The sequence below is a fragment of the Monomorium pharaonis genome, chromosome 8, assembly GCF_013373865.1.
Source record: "Monomorium pharaonis isolate MP-MQ-018 chromosome 8, ASM1337386v2, whole genome shotgun sequence".
In the NCBI taxonomy this organism is placed as follows: Eukaryota; Metazoa; Arthropoda; class Insecta; order Hymenoptera; family Formicidae; genus Monomorium; species Monomorium pharaonis.
In genome coordinates this window covers 1841163-1864540 of record NC_050474.1, presented here as the reverse complement: position 1 = coordinate 1864540, position 23378 = coordinate 1841163, and the positions used below count along the sequence as shown (strand labels likewise).

The following is a 23378-nucleotide window of genomic DNA, read 5'->3' as shown; positions in this document are numbered from 1 at the left end:
ATTATTTTCTTTATCAACATAATTCGGTCTTCGCAACTGATGATATATTATCTATAAATCCCGTAGGTAATGTACATGATTTTTTGGGTCTCTTCTATGCTATGTCTACGTTTATTTGGTTCTGTTTCATGCTATACCCATAAATTTCATGTATTCATATTTTAAATCTGTTTTATGCAAATGTGCAATACCACATATACATGATATAAATTCAATTAATTAATTTGAAATAAAAATTCACTCACCGATTGCTGTCGCTGCTCCTGCTGCTGATGCTGCTGTTGCTACTGCTACATTCCAACGAAACCCGAAAAAAGCACCAAAAATCATTTGAATGCGTACGTCGAGGCACTGAACAGAAGCAAAGCAATTCACTCCCAGAGTTTTGTATCTCTGTATGATTGCGCGACGACTAGTGAAGTTTCATTATTGACACAATCGACCGACACAATTCTACCGAACGGATTGCGTATCCTCCTCGAGCGAATACGCGCACACAAAAACTTTGCCCGGAACGAAAATCAACATGGCACGAAAGTGGCGTGACGTCACGTAACTTTGTGGAAACGCAGGCCGAGGAAAGCGGTCAAATGAAAATTACTCGCGATACTCTACCGAACGTATCCCCTTCAAGTAAACACTTTGCTTGAACGCGCACGCGAACTGTTCACTCGAAATCGAAGGCAAACGTACAATGCCGCGCTTTACACACGAATACGACCTCTGCTATGTTATACGATCTCACATTGCTCGCGTATCGTTTGCTGGCACTCTCAACACTACACCGTACCTGCACACAATGAATTCTGAATACGCGAGACACGCACGAAGTCGACAGAGCGTCTGACCGGCGCTGGAGTGGCGTACGTGACTGTAGCGCGGAACAACAGAACAACATGGCGGCAGCGACATGTTCCCTCACGCTCCAGCGCCGGTCGGGCGCACTGTCGACTCCGTGCGTGCGTGTCTCGCGTGTTGAGAATTCATTGTGCGCAGGTACGGGTGTTGTATTGAGAATGCCGTCGCGCTAACAGACGACCCGCGAGGTGTGAGTCGTATGTAACAGAAGTCGTTCGGTAAAATATCGCGAGTGCCAATTAATTTAAGCGAAGTGTTACTAGTCGTGCGAGCATACGAAATATGGTTGCGCCAAGTGAAATTCTCGCGCGCGGTTTATGTTTTACTCGTGTGTGATATATATTATCCGTAATATCGGGATTGCCGAATAAAGTATCGGGCGATCGTTATTAATGTGCGGTTCGAGAATAGCAGGGTGATGTCAGGAGGAAGCGGCATCCATAGAGCGACTCAGTATTCCGGAAAAGGAATGTAGCAGTAGCAGCAGCAGCAGCAGCAGGAGCAGCGACAGCAATCGGTGAGTGAATTTTTATCAAATCAATTAATTGAATTTGTATCGTGTACATGTAGTATTACACATTAATAGAACACGATTATGCACATTTGCATAAAACAGATTTAAAATATGAATGCATATAATTGTAAAATTTACGGGTATAGCATGAAACATAACCAAATAAACGTGGACATAGCAGAGACCTAAAAAATCATGCACATTACCTACGAGATTCATAGATATTTGACTACATAGTTCAATATGCACATTTTGTGTACATAGAGGCGCTGATGGATGAAAACATCTAAAAGATGTCGTCCTACTTTCATGACGTCTCTAAAAGTTATTTTAGAGCATCTTTCTTTGACGTCTTTAAATTTTTACTAGAAGGTGTCTTAATTCGTTGTCCAGCCTATAAATAACACTTTAACGAAGACACGGATCCAACTTAGCAGAGATTTAAACCTAATTAGGTTTGAGTCTTCGCTAACTTTAGGTTTAAATCTCTGCTAAATTGGGTTCGAGTCTTCGATGACGCTTACCTCTCTTTCTCTATTCAACAAGGGGAATTTAAATCTTCTGTAACATAACCTGTACTTATAAGCGCGTGCACACTCGTTATGCCTCGAACTTTTGTCATTTAAAAAATACGAGAATGGGTGGTTCTAAAAAAAAGGAAAAAGTATTAAAGAGCGGGCCGGTCGACAATGCGTGGGCGTTAAAAATACCAGAATTTAAAGCAGAAGATAATCCACATCGTCTCCTCGAGGAAAGCTCGTTCGCAACTATGTTTCCCAAGTATCGCGAGCAGTATTTGAAGGAGCATTGGCCCCTGGTCCAGAAAGCGCTGAGTGAACATTATATTAAGGCCGAAATGGATCTCATCGAAGGGAGCATGACAGTGAAAACTACCAGGAAGACGTGGGATCCATATATCATCATCAAGGCTCGCGACATGATCAAGCTCATGGCTCGTTCAGTCCCCTTTGAACAGGCAGTTAGAGTTCTTCAAGACGATATCACTGCGGATGTCATAAAAATATCTTCTCTCGTTAGGAATAAAGACAAGTTTGTCAAGAGGAGACAAAGGCTCATTGGACCAAATGGATGTAATCTGAAATCTATTGAACTGCTCACTAACTGTTACATTGTGGTTCAGGGTCAAACTGTATCGGCTCTAGGACCTCACAAAGGTGTCCATCAAGTGAGAAAAGTAGTGGAAGATACCATGAAAAATATTCATCCAGTTTATAGTCTCAAAACATTGATGCTTAAACGAGAACTCGCTAAAAATCCAGCATTGAAGAACGAGGATTGGGAACGATATCTCCCAAAATATAACAACAAGAACATAAGCAAGCGCAAAGAACCAAAGAAGAAGAAGGCGAAGAAACCATATACTCCATTCCCACCACCTCAACAAGAGAGCAAGCTCGATAAGGAGATGGCATCTGGTGAATACTTCTTGAAGGAGGAGCAGAAGAGGGCAAAGAGAAAGAAGGAACAAGAAGCGAAACACGAAGAGGCTATCAAGAAGAGGCAGGAGCGTAGGGCGCAAGTATTTATACCACCTGAAGAAAAACCTGTTAAAAGTGAAAGTATAAAGACTGACATAGACATTGCTGAAATAAAGAAAAAAGTTCAACAAGGATTTAAAAAACAAAAAACAGAATAATATTGGAACTTGAATGTTTGATAATGTATAAAGGAATGTAAAAGTTAAGGTTTATCACACAAATATAAATTTACGGAAATACTCCGTTTTTTTATTAGAAAAACTCATTTTTATATAATTATTGTATTATCGCATTCTTAACATATTTATATAATTATTTTACATTTGCAAAATAGAGCAGAGGAAATTTCAGTTTAACATTTTGAAGAGAAATACACCTAGAATATATGTTTTTCTATATTTTTTTCTTTACTTAATTTTTTATACAGAATATTTTAAATATTTTAAAATGAAACCAAATTTTCAAAGGAGGTTTTTGAAAATTGTCAATCATATCTTTCTCTTTAAGTACTATTTTCGATTCTGTTTATTTTTTGATATTTTATTCTAAGTATATAACATCTTCAATATGCACCTTGCATGTGATTCGTTGCGAACGCCATTTCAAATCCTACGGCAAAATTATTGTGTTAATTTGAAAGTAGCGCGCGGATGTGTCGAACTGACGCTGGGATTAATTCTCAATATCCAAAATTGCTCTTATCAGACAAAATATCGCATTAACGCATCATATTTATATATGACAAGGGTGTAAATGTTCATTTAATGTACAGCGCTTATCCTATCCGCACCACAATTTCACTTCTCGAGTATAAATTTTCAAATTATCGGACACACGGATATTAACATTGATTGGTTACTCGCTATATATATATTTATATATACTTAAGATTAAAATCGAGGATTGCCTAATATTTTACATTTTTGCCGATCTTGGAAGTACGCGACGTTCGTTAAATTATATTTTTATGTATATTATATATATATATATATATATATATATATATATATAATATAAATGTCGTGAATATATATAATTTATTTACAATTACATGAAGAGTACGATTGTGTGTGGCACTCCCTTTTTTACGCATGGAAATATGCATGGAAGCGATATATAAGTATTTACGCTGATAGAAGAAAAGAAGCTATTTAAAATAGTTAGGACGGGAGCGAGATAATCAATGAAATTTACATAATTATTTACAACAGCGATTTTTGAGTTGTGTAAAATATAGTTAAGTATTACGAGATCCTATGTGTCTGCATTTTTATGCAATTACACACGCAATTTCGATATCTTGTTGGTTTCCACACATTTTTTATTTATAGTTTCATAAACCAACTCGAATTAAATTTTTTCTTAACAAAAAGGATGCTTTGTTTGACCAACAGTTTCGAATTACAATTTTGTTTATCAGTTTATGTCAAAAAAGCTTTGATTTTCTCTAATTGTCAGATTTAATCACCAGAATGTTTAATATTAAAAGTTAAGTATTTCCTTAATTAAGCTTAAATGATTTCTATCCACTGGGCAAAGTCCGTTTTAAAATTATCTGGAAACAAAGTTCTATGCACGTCGCGGAAGCCTGATACGATAAAATCCTTTAATTCCAATGTTAACTAACTCCGTAATTATACCTCCTTTTCAAACTCGTGCTAAAGGAAAGTTGGCTCAGTTGGAATCCTTCAAAGTAGTCGAAAGGAAGCGCGATAATGATACGCGTAGGGATATTCCGTGGATATATTTACTATCTACGTATATATCGCTGTGCCAACCGGTGCTCTAATTAAAGATGCTTTTTAAAGACCAATGCTTTTCTCTTACAACCAACAATAAAATTTTGAGATTTTCTTGATGTTTTGATTTTCGAAAAATAATTCGAGATTATTAATAACATCGCATTCGTTTAATTAGGGCACGGCCGACTCTTTCGGTCGCATATACCTACACTGAAGTACGTTCTACGTATATAATATTAATATCAAAAGAATTTCTTAATGATAATTATTAACAGCAGCTGGCATGAATGTAATATGTGGATGCCCGTGTGTATTATACAAAAGTTTATGATATTACCATTCATCTCACTTCGCGATATTTATAGTCCCAGTGCGAAGAGACGGCAGTAAAGATATTATCATCGGAAAAAGTATAAGTGTACAAAAGATCGCGTTTGCTATGTATTGCTATAATTAGTTGTGTTAGTTTCTATCTTGATTTTCACTTAACACGTTGTAGGCGAGTAATGAATCCACACGGTGCTGCCACTTTATTTTAGATTCGCTTTAGTACTCTTAAGAATTCTTAAAAATTCTCACTTTCATGTATAATTTAATTTTTAATTTTGAAAATCGAACTTTTTAATATTGGCCATTATCAAAATAAATGTCATATTTCAATGTGAGAAAAAGAAATTTAAAAACTTGAAAATTACATACTTGCTTTTAAAAAATAAAAATTGTTAACATTTGGAATGTTATTACCGAGCTACAATATGTTAAGTATGCTCCGCGCTTTTCGTTTATTAGCACAACCAAGTAAGGATATATAATTAGTTATAAAAATAAATCTTTTTTTCTGTAAATATATCATAGTTTTGAAGGGAAAGTATCTTGTTTATCGTGATTTTTGTTGTTTGATTGAAAAGAAAAATATTCTTGGATTGGGATGCGTCATGTATACTAAGACCAGAAAAACAAAAATACATATTGCACGAATCTACTGCGATTTTGGGCCCAATCAAAATAGCAATTGGCAGTCACCGAGAAGCTTATTGCGCCTGTGTTTCAGTATATAATTACAGAAGTCTTGTCAAAGTCTTTAAAAAGATGTGAAAATTATATATACTTTATTGAAAAGTCTTTAAATTAAATTATATACATACGTATGTGTGTATTCATTAAAACATAATAAAATTAAAATTAATAAAAAATTAATATAATTACATTATAATAAATTTTGCATGTTCTTAATTCGAATAAATAACAAAAAGCTTCTCCGCGATTGTTTGCATAAAAGCGTAATCTCAAAATGGTATATTGTAATATAACACTATTGATTACCTAAAACAAATAGTGCCAAGTGTAAAAGCTTTGGCTTATTCATTTTAAAAAATTATAAATAAATATATAAAAAAAAGATGAGCTGCTTGTCATTTGGACACTCAAATATGTACCCGTACTAAAAAATGACTTGGTATTGACTTCATTAAATCTTTTTATGGATTTAATAAAAACATATAAATGGAGACGAATCATCAGTTTAGATTATGTGCTGTAAGAGGGATGCCTATTTCAAAATGGCAAAATGGGCATTTAGAATTCTCGGGTTTTAATTCTCTATTTTTCGTTTCGTCAATTTTCCGATTACATTTAAAAAAAGAATTCAATTTTATTTTTATAGCAATCTTTTCTTAAAGATTAAGTTTTACTAGCTATATTCCATTGGAAGCATTATTAATATCTTATAGATTTAATTTTGATCTGTCTCTTCAATTTTCAAAATTAGTTCTTTATACAAATTGAATTGAATTGAATTTTTATTAGCAAGTGCTTATGTATTTCAAGATTGAAAAAAAGCATTTTGTTGAATTGAAACATTATCGTTCGCATACAGCAGCATTTTATGTTTCTTTCAATCCTTATTTCAATACATTTTTTCAAAGAAATAAATCTGGCAATTACAAAGTACATAAGTATTTTATCGCATATGCACTCTTAATTATTTCTTTGTTAATATACAAATTCAATTTTTCATACTTTGAACCTCGAAAATTAGTGATTAATCTATAAATTTTTTCGAAGTTATAAATATTAAATGTGTATTAAATGTTAAGTGTTAAGAATATTTTAACAATGTAATAATTTTTACTTGTTAAATCAATTGCACTAATTGTATGAAGTTCGGTATTGCAGCCTAATCAATTTACAATTTGTGAATTGATAATCGGATTGCAGTACAAAATCAGTACTCAACTTTCACTTGGATCACCACTCATACACGCGCTTCCATATTTTTATATGTATATATTACTTTATTATAAATAATTTTACACTTATCACACATCGATTGCGAGACGTCAACCTATCAGGTTAATCTTTTGTCATTGTAAAAGTAGAATAATCTAGTGCCTAAGGAAATGATTGGAAGCGTTAGAATTCTCTTATGAATGTAGAAACTAAAGTTTGTTGATTAGAGTCACATATGCCAAGCAGTCTTAAAACCATTTTCACTTTCTTTTGCGAGACTATTTCGTTTTAGTTTGTGAGATGTGTGTATCACTTTTTGTAACATTATTGGATGAAATTTTCCTTAGATTTTTTTTTACCCAAATATAAAACCATCCGTTTCTTTATAAGTCAGGCTACATTGGGAACTCGCGAGCTTACACATTATTGTGGTACAAGATGGGGTTCTTTGTTGATACCGTGTAAGAGATCGTGAAGAACCATGATTACGGTCACGAAGATACGTCGGTCTACATTAAGCTCGAATCGATCGATCCGGCCGCGCGTAGACAGTTCTTAATTAAGTAATGCACCTTGACGCGATCGTCCTCGTTATACGGTGATCACGTCGTGGCGCGTGGCGATAAGAGAGAGTCCGCGGGTGAATGGCGTGTTCACCGCAACCATATCAGCTAGTGATTGTGGTTGTAGAGATGCCACCTCTGCGTCTCTGCGTTCGAGTCGCATTTCTCTGCCGTAATGCCACGCTGCGCGTGATATCGAGAGTCCACGCACACGGGAATTCTGGTGTGGCGTATCAGGCCGCCCTCCAAGTGCCGCCACTTTTGATTCTCGTTGCCGTCGCAGATCTGCATCAGCAGCGTCGTACCCTTGGCATATACTGGTAAAGTCAGGCAGAGATCATGATGCTTGATCAGGCCGTCTTTCGTGAGGCCCCATTCCTATAAAACACATCGATTTCATAAAATTCCAAAATAACTGTATGTATTGTCTCATTTTCTTTGAGAATATTCACCTGGTTACCACCAGTGTCGTGGCAGGGATAAAGACCGACGTTTCCATCGAGAAGGTGACCCATGCTGTCCAAGCAAGCAGTACCCTGTTTCAGAGATCCTCCCGGTCCACCCTCGCTCGTAGGTATAACTAATTCGGGGTATACGTTCTTCAGATACCAACTGAAAGGCTTGCAGTGCAGTCGCCGTTTTAATTCCATTCTATCTTGGATGCTGAAACATAATTATAATAGAACTGTTTATCTTCAAAATCTTGTTGAACGCATTTTTTTCATGTAACTAATAATATATCAAAATATACTATGAATATACAACTTGATATAAAAAAGAATTTTTATATATGTTCAAATGTTCGATATATTGCAAACTTTAATGTGTTGAACAATACGATGAAATACAGCGAAATCAGAGTAGCGCTTAAAGTTTAATTGAGACGTCGACGCGCATCCAGACTTACTTTCCATAAGGGATGTTTCGTGCTAGTGGTACGGCATTGTAGTAGAATTGCTTGTAGTCGTCCATCCATACTTCGGCGGCGCGCCTCGTGTTTCGGGCGAACACGTTTCCGCTGCCTCCGGGGAACGAGTAAGGATGACGTTTACGGAATACATGGCCCACACGTGAGCATGGGATAATCTCCAAGCTGCCACCGCATTGCCACACGCGGAACGATATTTCTGAAAGAAAGTTACACGTGCACGTGGTAAGTGCAAATGTTAAACGTGAGAAAAGGGGTGCCGAGGGTATAGGAAGAGAAAATATATGAACTTCTCTATCACTTTGCGTCAGATTATTTCTTATTCTTCTAAGATATTTTATGTTAGGTTAAAAATAAGAGGAGATTGCCAAAATCTCACTTTTCACATAAAAGCTTATAACTCAACAACCATAAAGGATATTTTTAAATTCTTTATCATAATAAAATATTATATTTTCTCTTCCTCGTGTTATTTTTTTCAGATTTTTTGTATCAATTCTTTTAAATAGAAATTTTTAATAAAAATAAGAAATTTTCACAGAATTGTAAGTGTGATTTAGGAAGGTTTCCTAAATCGCATCACAAATTGTCAAAATTGCAATTCTCTATTGTTCACGGAGTCTACAACAGCTACACTTCACGTAAAACTTTATTCCAATAATGTCGCAAAAAAATTTATTTTATAGAAATGTATTTTTTTTTTCATTCAATCTTATTTTACAGTACTTGTACTCTTTCAAAACACGATTCGTAAATTGTAGATACTATTTTCCCGTATTCTCTTTTGACCATTTCCTGTCCGTTGTAAAAAATAACCACGGTAGCCAAAATTGTGATCTAGGTAACGTCGTAGTGCGATTTAGTATTTCGTAAAACTTTGTTTACCTAGTTTACAAACAAGAATGAAAAGAAACTTTAACTCTGTAATGTAATTCTAACAGATATGATCATTATAAATTATCAAAACGTAAACTGTTTATCTTATCTGTAATTCGGGTACAAAATGTGTTGAGGAATAGTTACAATATCACGAAATTTCAATGAACGTAAATAACAAAATTTCTACTATGTCTCGAATGTAATAAAGTATTATGACAGTATCCAATTCTTAAATAATCTTATAGAAACTATACAAGTACAGTTTTGAATTTTGTTCAAATTTAATTTTTAAGTAAGATGGTACAGTTTCAATAAACTTCCCTCTATTAAAAGGGCATTAAAAAATATCTGTCAATAATTTTTACATAAAAGCACAGAATTTATATTAAAAAACATATTTGCAGTTTTGCTGGCAAAATACTAAAATTTTAATGCAGATCTTTCTAAGTTATGCTAAACCGGAGTACGTTAGACTTTTCTCAAGAAACTCAACAATTTCTCTTCTGTCCGAAATAAGGTCGCAGTTATTTCTAACTTTACACTTCCGACATATATTGGTTTGCTTGCCGTGTTTTCCACAAAGTTCTTAGGAACTGCGCACAAGATGGTAGTTTCCGTCAAAGACGTTTCGTTTCCTTTGTATTTGAAAAGCATAATGACAGATGCGTATCACTTTGCTGATGACTTTAAATCAAGAGTTCCGTGACATTAATCTTGTATTATGTCCTTATTACGTTAAACATATTTCAACGTAAATTTAATCTAATATAAAAATTTGACAAATATTAATAACTTTATTTTTGATAGATTTTTTAAATCTGTAAATTTGTATGCGCAATGAGAAGAAACTATAAGCAATCGCAGTTTTCTGAGAACTTGCGAACCGAGTTATTTTCAAGCGTTTATTTGCACAGCCGTCAGATATAGTGATGAATGAGCTAATATTTACGCCAGTATGATGCTTTTTAATAAAATTTAATGGGAAGCTCTCATTAAAACTTGTTGAGAAATTATAACTTTCGACTATATATTGATCCAATAAAAAGTTTACTCTGCTGCAAAATACTCATCATGAGTTCCGCGTGCCTCGCAACAAAGTTTTTACACCGAAGTACATCGACCACATGCAATATCTTTCATGGCATATTTACTGTTCCGTTAAAATAAAATAATTCTAAAATTTTTGAGAAACAAATATGAATGTAAACAGTACCTCTGAAAAAATATTCTAATAAAATATTGCTGCATCTTTTCTGTTACAGGAACAACACGAGCGAAAAAATTTAATTATAAAAATATCCGTTTAATTTTTTAAACTTTTCAAATACCTTGTACATGAAACTGTAAATAGTCTTACCGAGATTTTCGCCGCCCCAAACGTCCATCTGAGTATCGTATTTGCCGAGTTTCTCGAAGTACGCTTTGTTGATGACAAACAGTCCGCCGGCAATCATAGGGGTCCTAATGGCCTGTGTCGGATCCTTTTGTCTCGCCTGTCGTTCCGCTTGGCTGAGATATTCCCATTTAAAGACCAAACTCCAATCGAAACCACCTCTAAGATCAGCGGAAGCTCCTAGAAATCAGATAAAATTGTCCTATTTTATTTATGCGTTTCAAATTATTTGCAACGTAGAGAGACAGAATACAGATTTCTAAGCAGTACTTGCAAAGATAAGTGCAATTTTAGAGAACGTCAATTTTTACTATCGATACACACCGATATATTGGAAAGTATCCATGCTGATTACATCGATCACAGGGCACACTACCCTCGTTGGATCCTCGGCCACCCTTTCCAAGAGCGGTTCGAGCCAGTCGGCGTTGCACTCACAGTGCGAATCTAAAAATGTTAACACGCTCGCGGTGGCAGCATCCGCGCCGCGGACACGCGATCTCATTAGGCCCTCTCTCTTCTCGTTTCTTATTACACGAACTTTGTGGATCCGCGATAACTCCTCGCCATCTTCAGCTGCAAGCAAATCGATCTTTCTTGCCGTACAACGTTTTTAATTTTACATTAGTTAAATTTATCTTATTTTAAACATTCTATTGTGAAACATTATTTATTGTGCTCTGAAAATTTTATATGTATTCTTTATCTCTTTATTCAATCAAAATACTCTAATAATTTTCTTATTAAGAAAATATAAACTACAGATTAAAGGTATCGAGTGTATAAGCTCAAATTTCAAGAGTATATGACATACTGTTTAGACTGGTAAACAATGTCATAAATGATGAACTAGCCATAGGTCAATGGTCAACCCGTTAATGGAATTAAATGCGATATTAAATATTATATTAAACACAATTTTCCATAACTGAATATACATATAATTAGCATTTTATATGTAATGTTTAATTATATTAAATTATGCTAAATATGCATTACTCTCTTTGTTGGTTTGATCACCGCGAATAATTCATCATTCCTAATTCTATTTATTTTAATTATATTTATATATTTTAATTATATTTGATTTTGTATTGTGGTTTTCGTACATTTTATAAATTAACTAAAGAGCAGAATTAAAATTTTGCTTAAAAGTATTGCATTTTAAAAAATTTAAACTCCCCTCTCTCTCTCTCTCTCTCTTTCTCTCGTATATAAATGTAAAACTACTTACGATGGTCACTAAAATCATCTACCAAAATGATTTCCTTGATTAGATGTTCGGGACTTCTGTTCAGCACACTAAAAACAAAAGCAGAAACTTTCAATGTAAACTCAAATATTAATTTTCTCAAATTTAATACATTAAATAATGCTTATTTATATTTATTAAGTATTTTTTACTATTACATAACTTTAAAAATTGCAAATCTATATAAATAAAAATGTAAATGTTTGTTCCTCATTTAAAATCTCCGTAAGTTTTTCACCGATTGCTTTGAAATTTTGACACAATGTTGCATTCGTAACTAGGAATGTTCTTAGACGGGCAGAGACCGGGAGAGACGGGGAGAGAAGGATAGAGATAGGGAGAGACCGGGAGAGACGAGGAGAGACCGAAAGAGACCGGGAGAGACGGGGAGAGACGGGGAGAGACCGGGGAGAGACCGGGAGAGACGGGGAGAGACCGGGGAGAGACCGGGAGAGACGGGGAGAGACCGGGAGAGACCGAGAGAGACCGGGAGAGACGGGGAGAGACGGGGAGAGACGGGTAGAGACGAGTAGAGACGGGGAGAGACGGGGAGAGACGGGGAGAGACGGGGAGAGACCGGGAGAGACGGGGAGAGACGGGGAGAGACCGGGAGAGACGGGGAGAGACGGGGAGAGACGCGTAGAGACGAGTAGAGACGGGGAGAGACGGGGAGAGACCGGAAGAGATGGGGAGAGACGGGGAGAGACGGGGAGAGACCGGGAGAGACCGGGAGAGGCGAAGAATGTTTCTATTGTGTTTAAATTAAGGTAATAAGAAAAGTGAAGATGGCTGTTATTTTATTGAAAAAAAGGAACTTATTTAAAACAGTCTTTTGAATGGAATTCTAAATCCATGGCAGCTTTTAGAAAAAAAAGTTAGAAGTACGTGAATAAATGAATATTAGATTTATTAAAGATAGATAAATGCTTATTCAAAAATAAAATAAAAAGAGCAACAGTAAAGCAAGGCTCTTGAAAGTTAAACAACGAAAGCAAAGAAAATTTGAAAAAAACGTAGCATAAGAATAGAGAGCTACAGCAACGCATGGCAGGGCATAGCTAGTAATAAATATAATGTAAGATAAAGTAATAGATAAAATATAAACGTAGCAATTGTGTTTTATAAATTTTATCATTATATGCATCTGTAATATTTCAAACATTAATATTGACATAAGATTCTTTTTTAATTTAACACGCTTTTTCTTCAGATTTAATTTAAAAGCTCGGTGGGTTATTTCTTTCTTGAATCACTATCATTCATTTCTATATAAACTTTTCTAGTCGATTAACGTCGAATAAACTGAGATTAAGAGAAGAACAGAAGCTTCGGGGATTGTCCTATTGAATCTTTTATCAAAGTTTCGAGGACTTTGTGCACCACTTGTCCCTTGTTTGAACGTTCTCGTATTACTCTGCCTCACTCTGCTTGTGAGTTTAGAGAGGATTGTTGCAAATAATTAGGATTCTTTCGACTAATTAAAACTATTTCTTAATTGATGAAAAAAAGTTTAACTTTACGTGGTCATTTCTTAAATTAATCTTAAATGCCAATAATTTTATCATGATCGATAAAACAATAAAATGTTATTTCATAAATTTCTTCTCAGTTATTAAAAATATCGTGTACATCGTTTTAACATTTAAAAATTAACTGGCATGAAATCGATCGCGAAGAGTCTCGTGCCACATCAAGATGCTGGTGAGGTGTGGTCTCGTCGCGGTAATTAAGACTTCCTTTTAATTTCATCGACCCGGCGCGATAGGACCGATATATTTTCCTGACGCCGCCATGTTACGGACTTAAATAAATTTTCCGACTCTTGCCTGCTTCCTTCTTCCGGTTCGACGAGAGAACTTCGGGCAACTTTTGCACGGAGGCTACCTCCGGCGAGTAATGTGGCTCGTACTTTCCTTCACCCGGCGGGACGTCGCGTAGCAAAAAATGCTTTAATTAATACGAGAACGCTTATGAGAAAATGTAATGATTTATGTTTCTGGATAGACGATAAATGATACCGGTAAAATAGACCGAATTAGCCCAAAGTGTGAAGAAAAAGTGTGAAATATTTTAATTACGAAATTTAAATAAAATTAAAAGATTTACATTACAGATGTAGCGAGTACAGTGTACATACACATTGAGCGAGAACTAGAAAAACAATAACGACTTCTGAAACAATCTATTCATTTCTCTTTGCACTTTGTTTAGTCTTTATTGCGTACAACAAAATGTTTGAAAATAATATAAGTATAAATACAAATTGAAAGCGTCACGTGTAATTGATTGCTCAAGTCAATGTTAATTAAGTATCATTAACTGATGCCATTTTATCAGAATGAAGAAATAAATTTATGATATTTCTTCATATCCGATCATATTTCATCGAAGATCTTTTGAATTCTTCGGTTCGTCGCGTCTTTGTGTACGTGTGTACGAGCGCATAATAAGCACGCGAGGAATAAAACGATGGAACGACGATTAGAAAATTCCATCGCACGTTTTCCATCGCCATCGCCGACTTCCAGTTCGAATTGAAAATCTTCTCGTGCTTCTTGCAACCCGTTGATGCATTTGGAATTGAAGACCGTCGCACCGCACGTATGCCATATACGACCGCGTGAGAATTTATCCATTGGCAATTACTTTACGTTTAAAAATTTGACTGCACGAATGCTCGCATATTAAATGCCTACTTTATTTGTAAAATTTATTTCATCCTTATATTTTCACATATATTTTTTACTTAGAGTTTTGTAATTTAAGAAAAAAAAATACACATTTCTTTATCTATTTATATGCAAAAAATATCAAGAGAAGCTAAAACATTATAGTTTCATTTTAGATTAGTAGTAGGTGTAATTTAAAATAACATTATAGGTTATTTTAATGATCACAATTGTTTTATATTTTATGTATAGTCAAACTGTTTCTAACTTGTATACCTGACGACAGTTCTGAGTAGTGTAGACCGTGCCTCGTTGTGGAAAGTAATTATAACGGAAGTCGGTGGCAGATCCTGTCTCCATTGTTTCATCCTACACCTGTAACACGAAAATAGCATAATTATAATAGTTGCTTGGATATTGTAGATAAACGTATGGATGGTTTAGATGTAAAATAAGATTAATGAATGAATAGTAAGATTCTATCTATCGCATTTATATTCATGTAAAAATGTTATTCTTTAATCTTTCATTTAAGATTTATTGAGTATACAACAATTAATAAACACAGACACAGATCGCACGTTAAAAACCATATTTAATGCATGTATCAAAAGAGCAATAAATAATTTTAAAAAATTTGATCAATGATAAAATTTTGACACTCTTAACAGCGCTTTTAATAGCGTATTAATAATTAAAAATATAATATAATACTAAAAAATATTTAATTTTTGCTCAAAAATTTTTTGATACTTTTTATATTATTATCGTAAAGATATATACAAGAAAAAGATCGAAATAATAATAACCGTAGATTGAAGAAGCAGTCTAATCGTCAAAAGTTGTATTCGAATAGAAGAAAAAAGAAGGAAGAGAAAGAACTAAAAGGACGATCCCATTTGGGGCACTGAGTTGGCGCGCAGAGAGGGTACATAAACGCGGCCAGACGACCAGAACGATCCCAATATGTCAGCCCCTCTTTGCTGAGATAAACTCGCAGGACGTGCGTTGAATGCGGTTACCTTGGCGCATAGGTGCGCGAATGCACTTTTTCGCACCGTCGCGCGTCAAACGAGATCGCGAAAATTTCACACCACCATTGGAATCCTACCTGGTATGCGAGACATCGCCGCTAGATAGGAAAATGACCGTTGAACACGTGAAAATGCGATTTATTCGTCCCCGAAGAGAATCAGATACAGAGTTTTCGAAATAAAACAACGCGATACTCTGTGTGCATCGCAAGTGGGTATACATGATTTTACGTATTTCTCATGTGCACATACAGGACGGAATTAAGATTGTCTTTCTCAGTTATCCATTTTTTCCATTGTTAAACTTAATCAACCCCATAGAATCATTTTTGAGATTAATTAACCGTATTTAGCAAGTAATTAATACAGATTTAATTTATTGCAGGATTTCTAACGCCGTGATGTCGATTATCACTTTGCTAAACTACCAGCTAAAGTTTGATTCATCGTTACACTTTTATTCAGGTGTAATCAAGCGACTCGAGTAAATGGACAAGTTTCGTAATGAGTAATTTAGATATTCATCACCGTGCTGATCCTCTTTTGGCCACCTCCGCCTCGTCGTTTCGCTCCCCGAGGCGGTGCAGAAATCGACAAATTAATTCGGGGAGACTATAATTCCACATTAAAGTCGACCAGTCTCCATGGCATGTTTGCCGACAACAAAATTGCGCGCGCGAGCCTTAAAGCGACTCCGGTAGATGAGACGGATCATCCGGACGGTTTAATTCGAAACTTCAATTCAGGATCTGTTCCGCGCGCCTCGCTATCCGCTAAAGTGGATAACGTGCGGCCAGTCTGTACGCTTTCATTGAACGCTCGATCGCATATACGATGTTTCACGAGCACATATGTATGTACATGCTTGCGCGGATTGACCATTACCAGAGAATGCGACCTACAAGATAGAGATAGATAGATAGATAGAGAGAGATGAAGGAAGAGAACAGAGTGCATCTGCGGAAGCAGTAAGCGAATTGCAGTGTTGCAATTAAAACAAATGTAGGGGAAAGTTACTGAAAGCGCACCGATCACCTAAATCGTATTTCATCAATATTTTACATTTTTATTAACATAGGTAACATTTAATCGCGAAAGAATAAAATAAATAAGAAATGTATAAAACAAAAATTTAACAGACTCTTAACAATACTTTAAAAATTAGATAACAGCTGATAATAATCGTATAATTTTGTACGAATCTTTATATTTTCATAAAAGAAAGTTTATATTATGAAACATTTTACATTCACCGTATATTTGCATATTATTACACAAATTAAATGAAAATTTTTATAAAAAGTATAATTTATTTCTATATTATACTTAAAAATTTATTAAAATGTTTGTGGATTAAAACGCTCAGTCAGTGCGGAAATGATGACTGTATAAAACGCTGTAAAAGAAAAAAAACATTCGAAGATGAAAAGAAGCACATAAAGGAATTAGGATGTAACGTTTCGGTGCTCTTTTCCAATAGGATAGCTTTTTTTCCCGGGAAGCCTCCATACATTGCTTCTCTCGGAAGCAAACTCGCAAAACAGGATATTAAATTTTTAATCCATCACTAAAGCCGAATGAAAACGGATGTCCTGGAGCAAGAAAACTAGCACTAGAAACGCGACAATTGGGTTTTTGCTTTCAATTAAAGTTATGTGATTATTTATAGTACAAGTTATTTTTGTCGTAATTCTTTCTTCCGAGCTGTGCACTAATTCTAGATGTAGAAGAAGATATTGAAATATATGCATTGAAAAATAATAAATTGGGAATAATGTACTATTTAAACTTCTCGATATAATTATAATAAGGTACCTTAAGCTCACTTAATTTTTGTAGGAACACTATTGTGTAAACAGAATTTTTTAACTTTCGTTAAATTGTCTCATTCAAGTATTTTGATTATCACTTATAACATAAAAATAATCACTATTAGAGCAAATTGTAGAGATCAATTAAAAAAAAATAAATTAATTAAGCGTTTGATATTGTCTACAACCGAATTAAATACCATTGACATTTTTAATTGAAACTATCAAAGAGGCGAAATAAAAAATAGAAAAAATATTGTACGGATAAATTGTGTATGACTACAAACACCATTCCTGTAGTTTATTCCTAATGCTGCAAATAAACTTCGTAAATGAAGCGTATTAAAATGCTATACATGCAATTTGGATATCACAACATGTATTTTTTATTATTCTCCTTCTCATTGTCCAGTGTAAACTCCATTGAAATCGTGCTAATTCCACCGTAATTTCGGCGTGTTACATTATTAACAGGCACATTTTTAATATGTAGATAGAAGTTTAATGGAGGCGACACGTTAGTCGTGTGTGTCGTATTGCAAAACGCAATAAGCGGCTTGGCGAACGCGTAAATCGCGTCAGCGCCAAAAATCATGTTACTCCTGGACATTGCGCGCTCTTCGTGTTTTGTCCGCGTGCTGGGCGTTAATTTCGGAAAATGCAAAAAGCATTCCCATGCTAACTGCAAAAACGCCGCGCCGCGGCCATTGCCCGCACGCGTCGCGGTGGGATTGTATTCTATAAAATCAGAGTGCATCCTGCCCTGCTTTGCAGATCTGTTTGGTGTCACGAAACGTTTTTCGTGGAGGTGCACGAGAAAGAGGAGACGGAAAGGAGGAGGAGGAGGAGGATGAGGTGGTACGCCGCACAAAGTTTTCAGACGATACATTGTTGTTGGCTACAGTTTTAACGTTGCTCCTAATGGATTACACACGTCTTACGGGCAGCGTAAAATGACAAACATTTTATACAGCGCTCGCAAGAACTCGCGCTCCTTCTTCTTTTTTTTTTTACACTTTGCACGATGAGTTTCCGAAGTAGTGCGAACCATATTGAAAGAGAAAGAGAAAAACAAAAACAAAATAAAATACATCAAAGAGGAAACAATCCGTTATGTTTGGTATTTTTTCAACGTCGCCGACGTGTTTTTCGGAAATTCCCTTCGTGCGCGAGGACGAGTTTTGAAAGCATTGTTGGTCTCCTCTGTGTCTCTGGACCCCCATAAGTCTCGATTCCCTTGACATATTGAAGACACCGTTGATTGCTTTTCCATTTGCAAGTGACGGACTCGAAACGCGCGGCGTAACTCCCGCGGGTGCGAAACGCCCGAAGCTAACGAGCTGCTCGTCGTCGTTCTCTGTCACGGGAGACCACTTCTGCATTGTACGACACGCTCGAACGGATTGCGCCGGTACGCAAATATTATTTTAACGAAGTTACGGGGCTATCGAACCCATTGGTGGTCCGGTCACGCGAGTGTTAGTATCGATTTTCTCTTTCGTACGTATGAATAGTCTAGCACAGCCGCCGTTTTTAAAACACAGACGCACTTACGAGGAAACATTCTCCATTCGTTTTTCAGGCAGTTCCTGAAAACATCGCTCAGTGAAATAAGAGAAACTTACTCGTTTTTTTTTTAATGTGTACATATTCTATTTGTATAACCATGAATTGGGGAAAAACACTCGACATCAACACGACATGTGTGACATATGCAACAAATATTTGCCTCTATATATTTTTGAGGAAGTGTCGAATCTTTCTTTTTGTTTCCGTTAAAAAAAAAATTATAAACCGCACGACTTAATCTTCGCGTTTCGATTCGGACGTACAGATGTAGAAAATAAAGAGGAGAAATCCGATAATTAAAAATGATCCGGCAAATGCCGCAGTTTAGACTTAAATAAACAATATTGCAACTCTGCAATTTGCCGTTTGCTAAACTACATCACAATTTTATGAGACATATCAGGCTGACAGTATGAAGATAAATCGATGACAATATAAAACGATAATATTGAACCTGGCATTTAATCAGGATTCGGCAACGAGCGTATATCATTTAATTGAGCGTGATAGCGTCGATACGTGTCAATTCACAGCAGTGTCGTTAACGCGATCGGAATAATTCGAGCGGAAGGGATTAATTTGCAGCAACCGACCAGTCGTTTAAATTCATGTATCAGATTACGAGTTCGAGACTTCGAAATGCGCGCAAAACGAGTATAGGCGTAATCATTTTGGTGGTAATTGAATGTTTAATCACACTGCGCAAATGTGCATGCCTCATCGGCCGGGTGCCACAATAATCGATTCCGTTGGTAATTACGAAGGATTCAGCATGCGCCTCGGCCCTACAGTAAATTACCGCGTAATTTAAAAGAACGGCTTTGAAACTGTAAAAATGCGAATCGTCATTGCCAATTAACTTCGCATATATACAACGTACACATAATTACTCGGAGGACACGTAACAACATTATGCAACTTTGCTTTATATATTACATGTGTTCAACCGTTCACGTCGAAACCAACGACGCGGCGCGCGCTGGCAACCACATTTTGTAGCAACAGATTGTACTCGTAATTGCTTTTTAAGTAATCGAGTTTCCCGTTAACATGTTTTTTTTTTTTTTCAATTTTTGCGATACACGTTGTTATGTCGAAAAAATAGATTTCACAAAAGCCTCTTAATACAGTTGTTATCGTTACATTTCAAAACCGTATATATGTTTATACATCGCGACGTTTTGTACAATACATTGATTTCGTCACCCTCGTGGTGAATTTTTATCATTTTATTATTTCTTGTGTTTCTACACCAGTTAATCTGTTTTTCTTCAAATCGTATACAAGTTATTTTGTTATAAGCCTTTTATTCTGCGTAAAGTTTATGCCCCTCATTCCTCTTGTATGCGTAGTCACTCTAATGCAGGATTAGAGCGCACACTTTAGCTGGCGGAGGGTCATAAATTTCACCGATTTTATCGAGGAAAATTTAGAGACACTATAAAACCTCGTCGAACGCAGATGTATGCATATATGCGAATATATCGGTATAGTAAGTTTAGCAGCACATTAATCTGTCTGCGATATTCGAGACACTTAGAGACACGATGGTAGTTTCAGCATTTTGAACCCCGAGTTATAAAAAAAAATCTTTTTGCCTTTCTTGTTTTGCAACAAATACAGTATTCCTTTATTTTAATCTTTCTTTGTGTATAATTATTAAAATAACATGATTACATTAGTATCAGCTACATAAATTGATCAGAAATTAACATCAGTTGTATCTGATTTTTTAAGTATTGTTAAAAATGCACAAAACAAAATGGAATATGCAATCTATTAAATTTTTGCCTGTATTACTCATTTTTTTCTCATTTATTTCATATTTTTATCGCTAAATGTTGCATATTAAATAAAAATGTAATTTTTAAATTCAATAATTCTCCCCGTATATGGGGAGAAAAGTATAAATATTAATTGGCTATCAATCGATTAAATTAAATTGTAATCCTATTTATTACGTGATTATAGAGTGTGCGATTTACGAGCGCTTGTAACTCCTGTCTTCCCTGGTCGCGATAACATGATCGTAAAAGCCCAATCCACTCAGTTTTCATCAAGAATTCATCGGGACATCGATCTTTCTCACAGCTCCACGGATATAGCAGAATTGATCTGGCGAATGTAAAAATGTAAATGCAATGGGGTTTAAAATTGATCTGTATTATCCGTTATCTTTTACACACATAATTTTTACAATTTTTTTTTAGTATTCTGTATAGCATTGACAATTAAATAAATTTTTGACAAAATAAAATATTTTGCAATAAAACAATAAAAAAACTTTTATTGATAGGTATTTTACTAAACAAATTTCATGTATAAAATAACAAATACAGAAAATAACATAGCCCTTAACAGAAAAGATTATATCAAATTGAGTACGCCATGTTCGCGTCGCACAGGAAATGATTAATTAACGGCGGAATTGAACGAGACAGATCCGAGAAATCGCTTAATGAAGCTGCGGAGGAGCATCGCATTGCTCTCGGTTCGCCGAATTGGCTGGTAAAGCGATGCGAGCCGTCCTTAAACCTGTCCATCCAAACGCGCTAGTATCATTATTCAAGTCCTGCCCGGGTAGGTTCTCCCCGGGAAGAGGCTCCGTGAGACGAAGAGGAGGGGTGCAGGTCGATGCGCAGGTGGATGCAAGACACAACGAGAGAGAGAGAGAGAGAGAACCGAGAGTCACTACTCCTCTGGACCAGCCACTACCGCGGTTTCACGAAGGAACTCGAAACTTCCCTCGTTCTGGTCGTCGTGGAACTAGCTACTTAAGGTAACGGGAGTTCCGGCGGACGATCCTCGAAGGATCAACACGATCTAACTTTCCGACCGGCGGAGTCTACTCGCGTATTACACGGGGAAAGGAGAACAGGCGGCGCACGTTTCGTAAGTAAGTCTGCAATTTTTTTTTTCATCTTTCACTTCTTTGATTCTCAAATTATTTGCGGTTGCAACATAGAAAAGCTAGCTTTGAGTGAGAGAAGATTATCCCAATTAAGGAAATTACGTGAGTATCGCCGCAAGGAGATTAACGTCGACACTACGTTCTGTTCGGAAAGAAATTAAACGCTTTTCTACACTAGCACGAAAGAGATATTACGTCATATGACGTAATAAGAGATAAATCATTATTCTTTGAGGACAGTAAAATTATAAATCAGTCAATTTAGCGGAGTGTATATAAGTGAACGCCTGAGTTTTTACGTATGCAGGAAGCAATTTATCTTTAAATAAATCAGAAAGAGATCCAGTTGATGTCCAGGAGAGTGATAGATGCTGTTTTTATTTCAGGTTTTTATCGCTTTGAAAGAATAATTTATCTCGCAAAAAATTAGCCTTCCGCTCTTAAAGAAAGAAAAAAAAAGAAGACTAATCATGATTTACACTTGAAGGGAGTATCGTGATCATACGGTTATCACGAGCAACTGAATTATTGAGGTTGCACCTGCCGGCAAATTATACATCTGTCGTTACACTTTTCGTTTTATCGCTTCCGGCTAGCCCGTCGGAAGAAAAAGCCCGTGACCAAAGCTGGTCGAGTCAAAGATAACGGACAGACCTGTCGAGCATCCGGGGGGCGTCGTTGAGCAATACGCAAACGCTCTCATTCTCCCGGCGAGTGCATCCTTTCTCTGGCAAACTGCGGGGAGGGGGGGGGGGGGGGGAGGAGGAAATCGACATCGCATTTTCTCCTTCGGGACGTAGAGGAAAGCGGCGCTACATTAGCAAGCGGACAAATCGATGGATTAAGGTCGGTCCCCAGGCGGTGATCGGTGCATTAGAAACCTTAGAGTTTCGCTCCGTCTTTCGCGCGCTATCCATCTCCTTCCAGGTGTTTCTCCTTGTTTTGCTCTCTTGTTGACCTTATCTCTATCTAATTACGATGTACGAGCTCTCACGAGCCGTACCGGCCTACTACTCCGGCAGCCGAGTCACGAATCGAGTTATTGATGACCCATAAATTATATCTTCAATTAAAACAGCTGCTTCCAAACCCTTGTCACTTACGGTACACCCGAAGGATAATTATTTCGCGAGTGCAATGACCATTCCATGCAATATTCCTGTAAGCTAGGTTCAAAGATTCGAATTAAATTAAATTAATTACTTACAGCATCTTTCTCTTCTATTTGTATTAATGTAATTCTCGAAATTATCGTTCAATAAATTTGCAAGTTTAAAAAAAAGCGCAAAAAGAAGGATAGAAATACCGAGCAAAAATTTGATATTTAACAGAACTTAATTAACTTCGTTAATATTCACGTGCGAGATAATATATCCGTCAGCGCAGACAGATCGGCGGATAAAAAAATAGTACGCCGAAAAGATTGACATCGTGTAGCATCGTGTGCTATCGCGCGTCAAGTCACGCGGAGGAACATCTCGGAATCGGAAAACGTGGCTTTCCATCATTCACCCGTCCAACCGGCCG

The 23378-nt window shown here is 36.1% G+C and overlaps 2 protein-coding genes and 1 long non-coding RNA gene across 4 annotated transcripts in view; 2 read left to right on the top strand and 1 right to left on the bottom strand.

Annotated features, from left to right (window-relative positions):
• Window positions 1-1641: 1641 nt before the first annotated feature.
• LOC105834935 (KRR1 small subunit processome component homolog) lies at window positions 1642-3132 on the top strand. Its single transcript, XM_012677794.3, has one exon. It carries the CDS (start codon window positions 2010-2012, stop codon window positions 3027-3029), a length of 1020 nt encoding a protein of 339 aa, XP_012533248.1. The 5' UTR covers window positions 1642-2009; the 3' UTR covers window positions 3030-3132.
• Window positions 3133-3409: 277 nt separating this feature from the next.
• The window catches only part of LOC105834937 (polypeptide N-acetylgalactosaminyltransferase 2), a 161804-nt gene continuing 141835 nt past the window's right edge, over window positions 3410-23378 (bottom strand). For both annotated transcript variants that reach the window (XM_012677795.3, XM_012677796.3), the window contains exons 4-10: window positions 14803-14901; window positions 11840-11907; window positions 10930-11181; window positions 10570-10785; window positions 8313-8532; window positions 7858-8068; window positions 3410-7783 (exon numbers count right to left, since the gene is read on the bottom strand). In XM_012677795.3, the coding sequence (XP_012533249.1) occupies window positions 7514-7783; window positions 7858-8068; window positions 8313-8532; window positions 10570-10785; window positions 10930-11181; window positions 11840-11907; window positions 14803-14901 (1336 nt within the window). In that variant the 3' untranslated portion in view covers window positions 3410-7513. The remainder of the gene's footprint in view (window positions 7784-7857; window positions 8069-8312; window positions 8533-10569; window positions 10786-10929; window positions 11182-11839; window positions 11908-14802; window positions 14902-23378) is intronic.
• On the top strand, window positions 14910-22296 carry LOC118647104. Its single transcript, XR_004964408.1, has 2 exons — window positions 14910-15771; window positions 15946-22296. It is a non-coding gene; the product is annotated as an uncharacterized LOC118647104 (long non-coding RNA).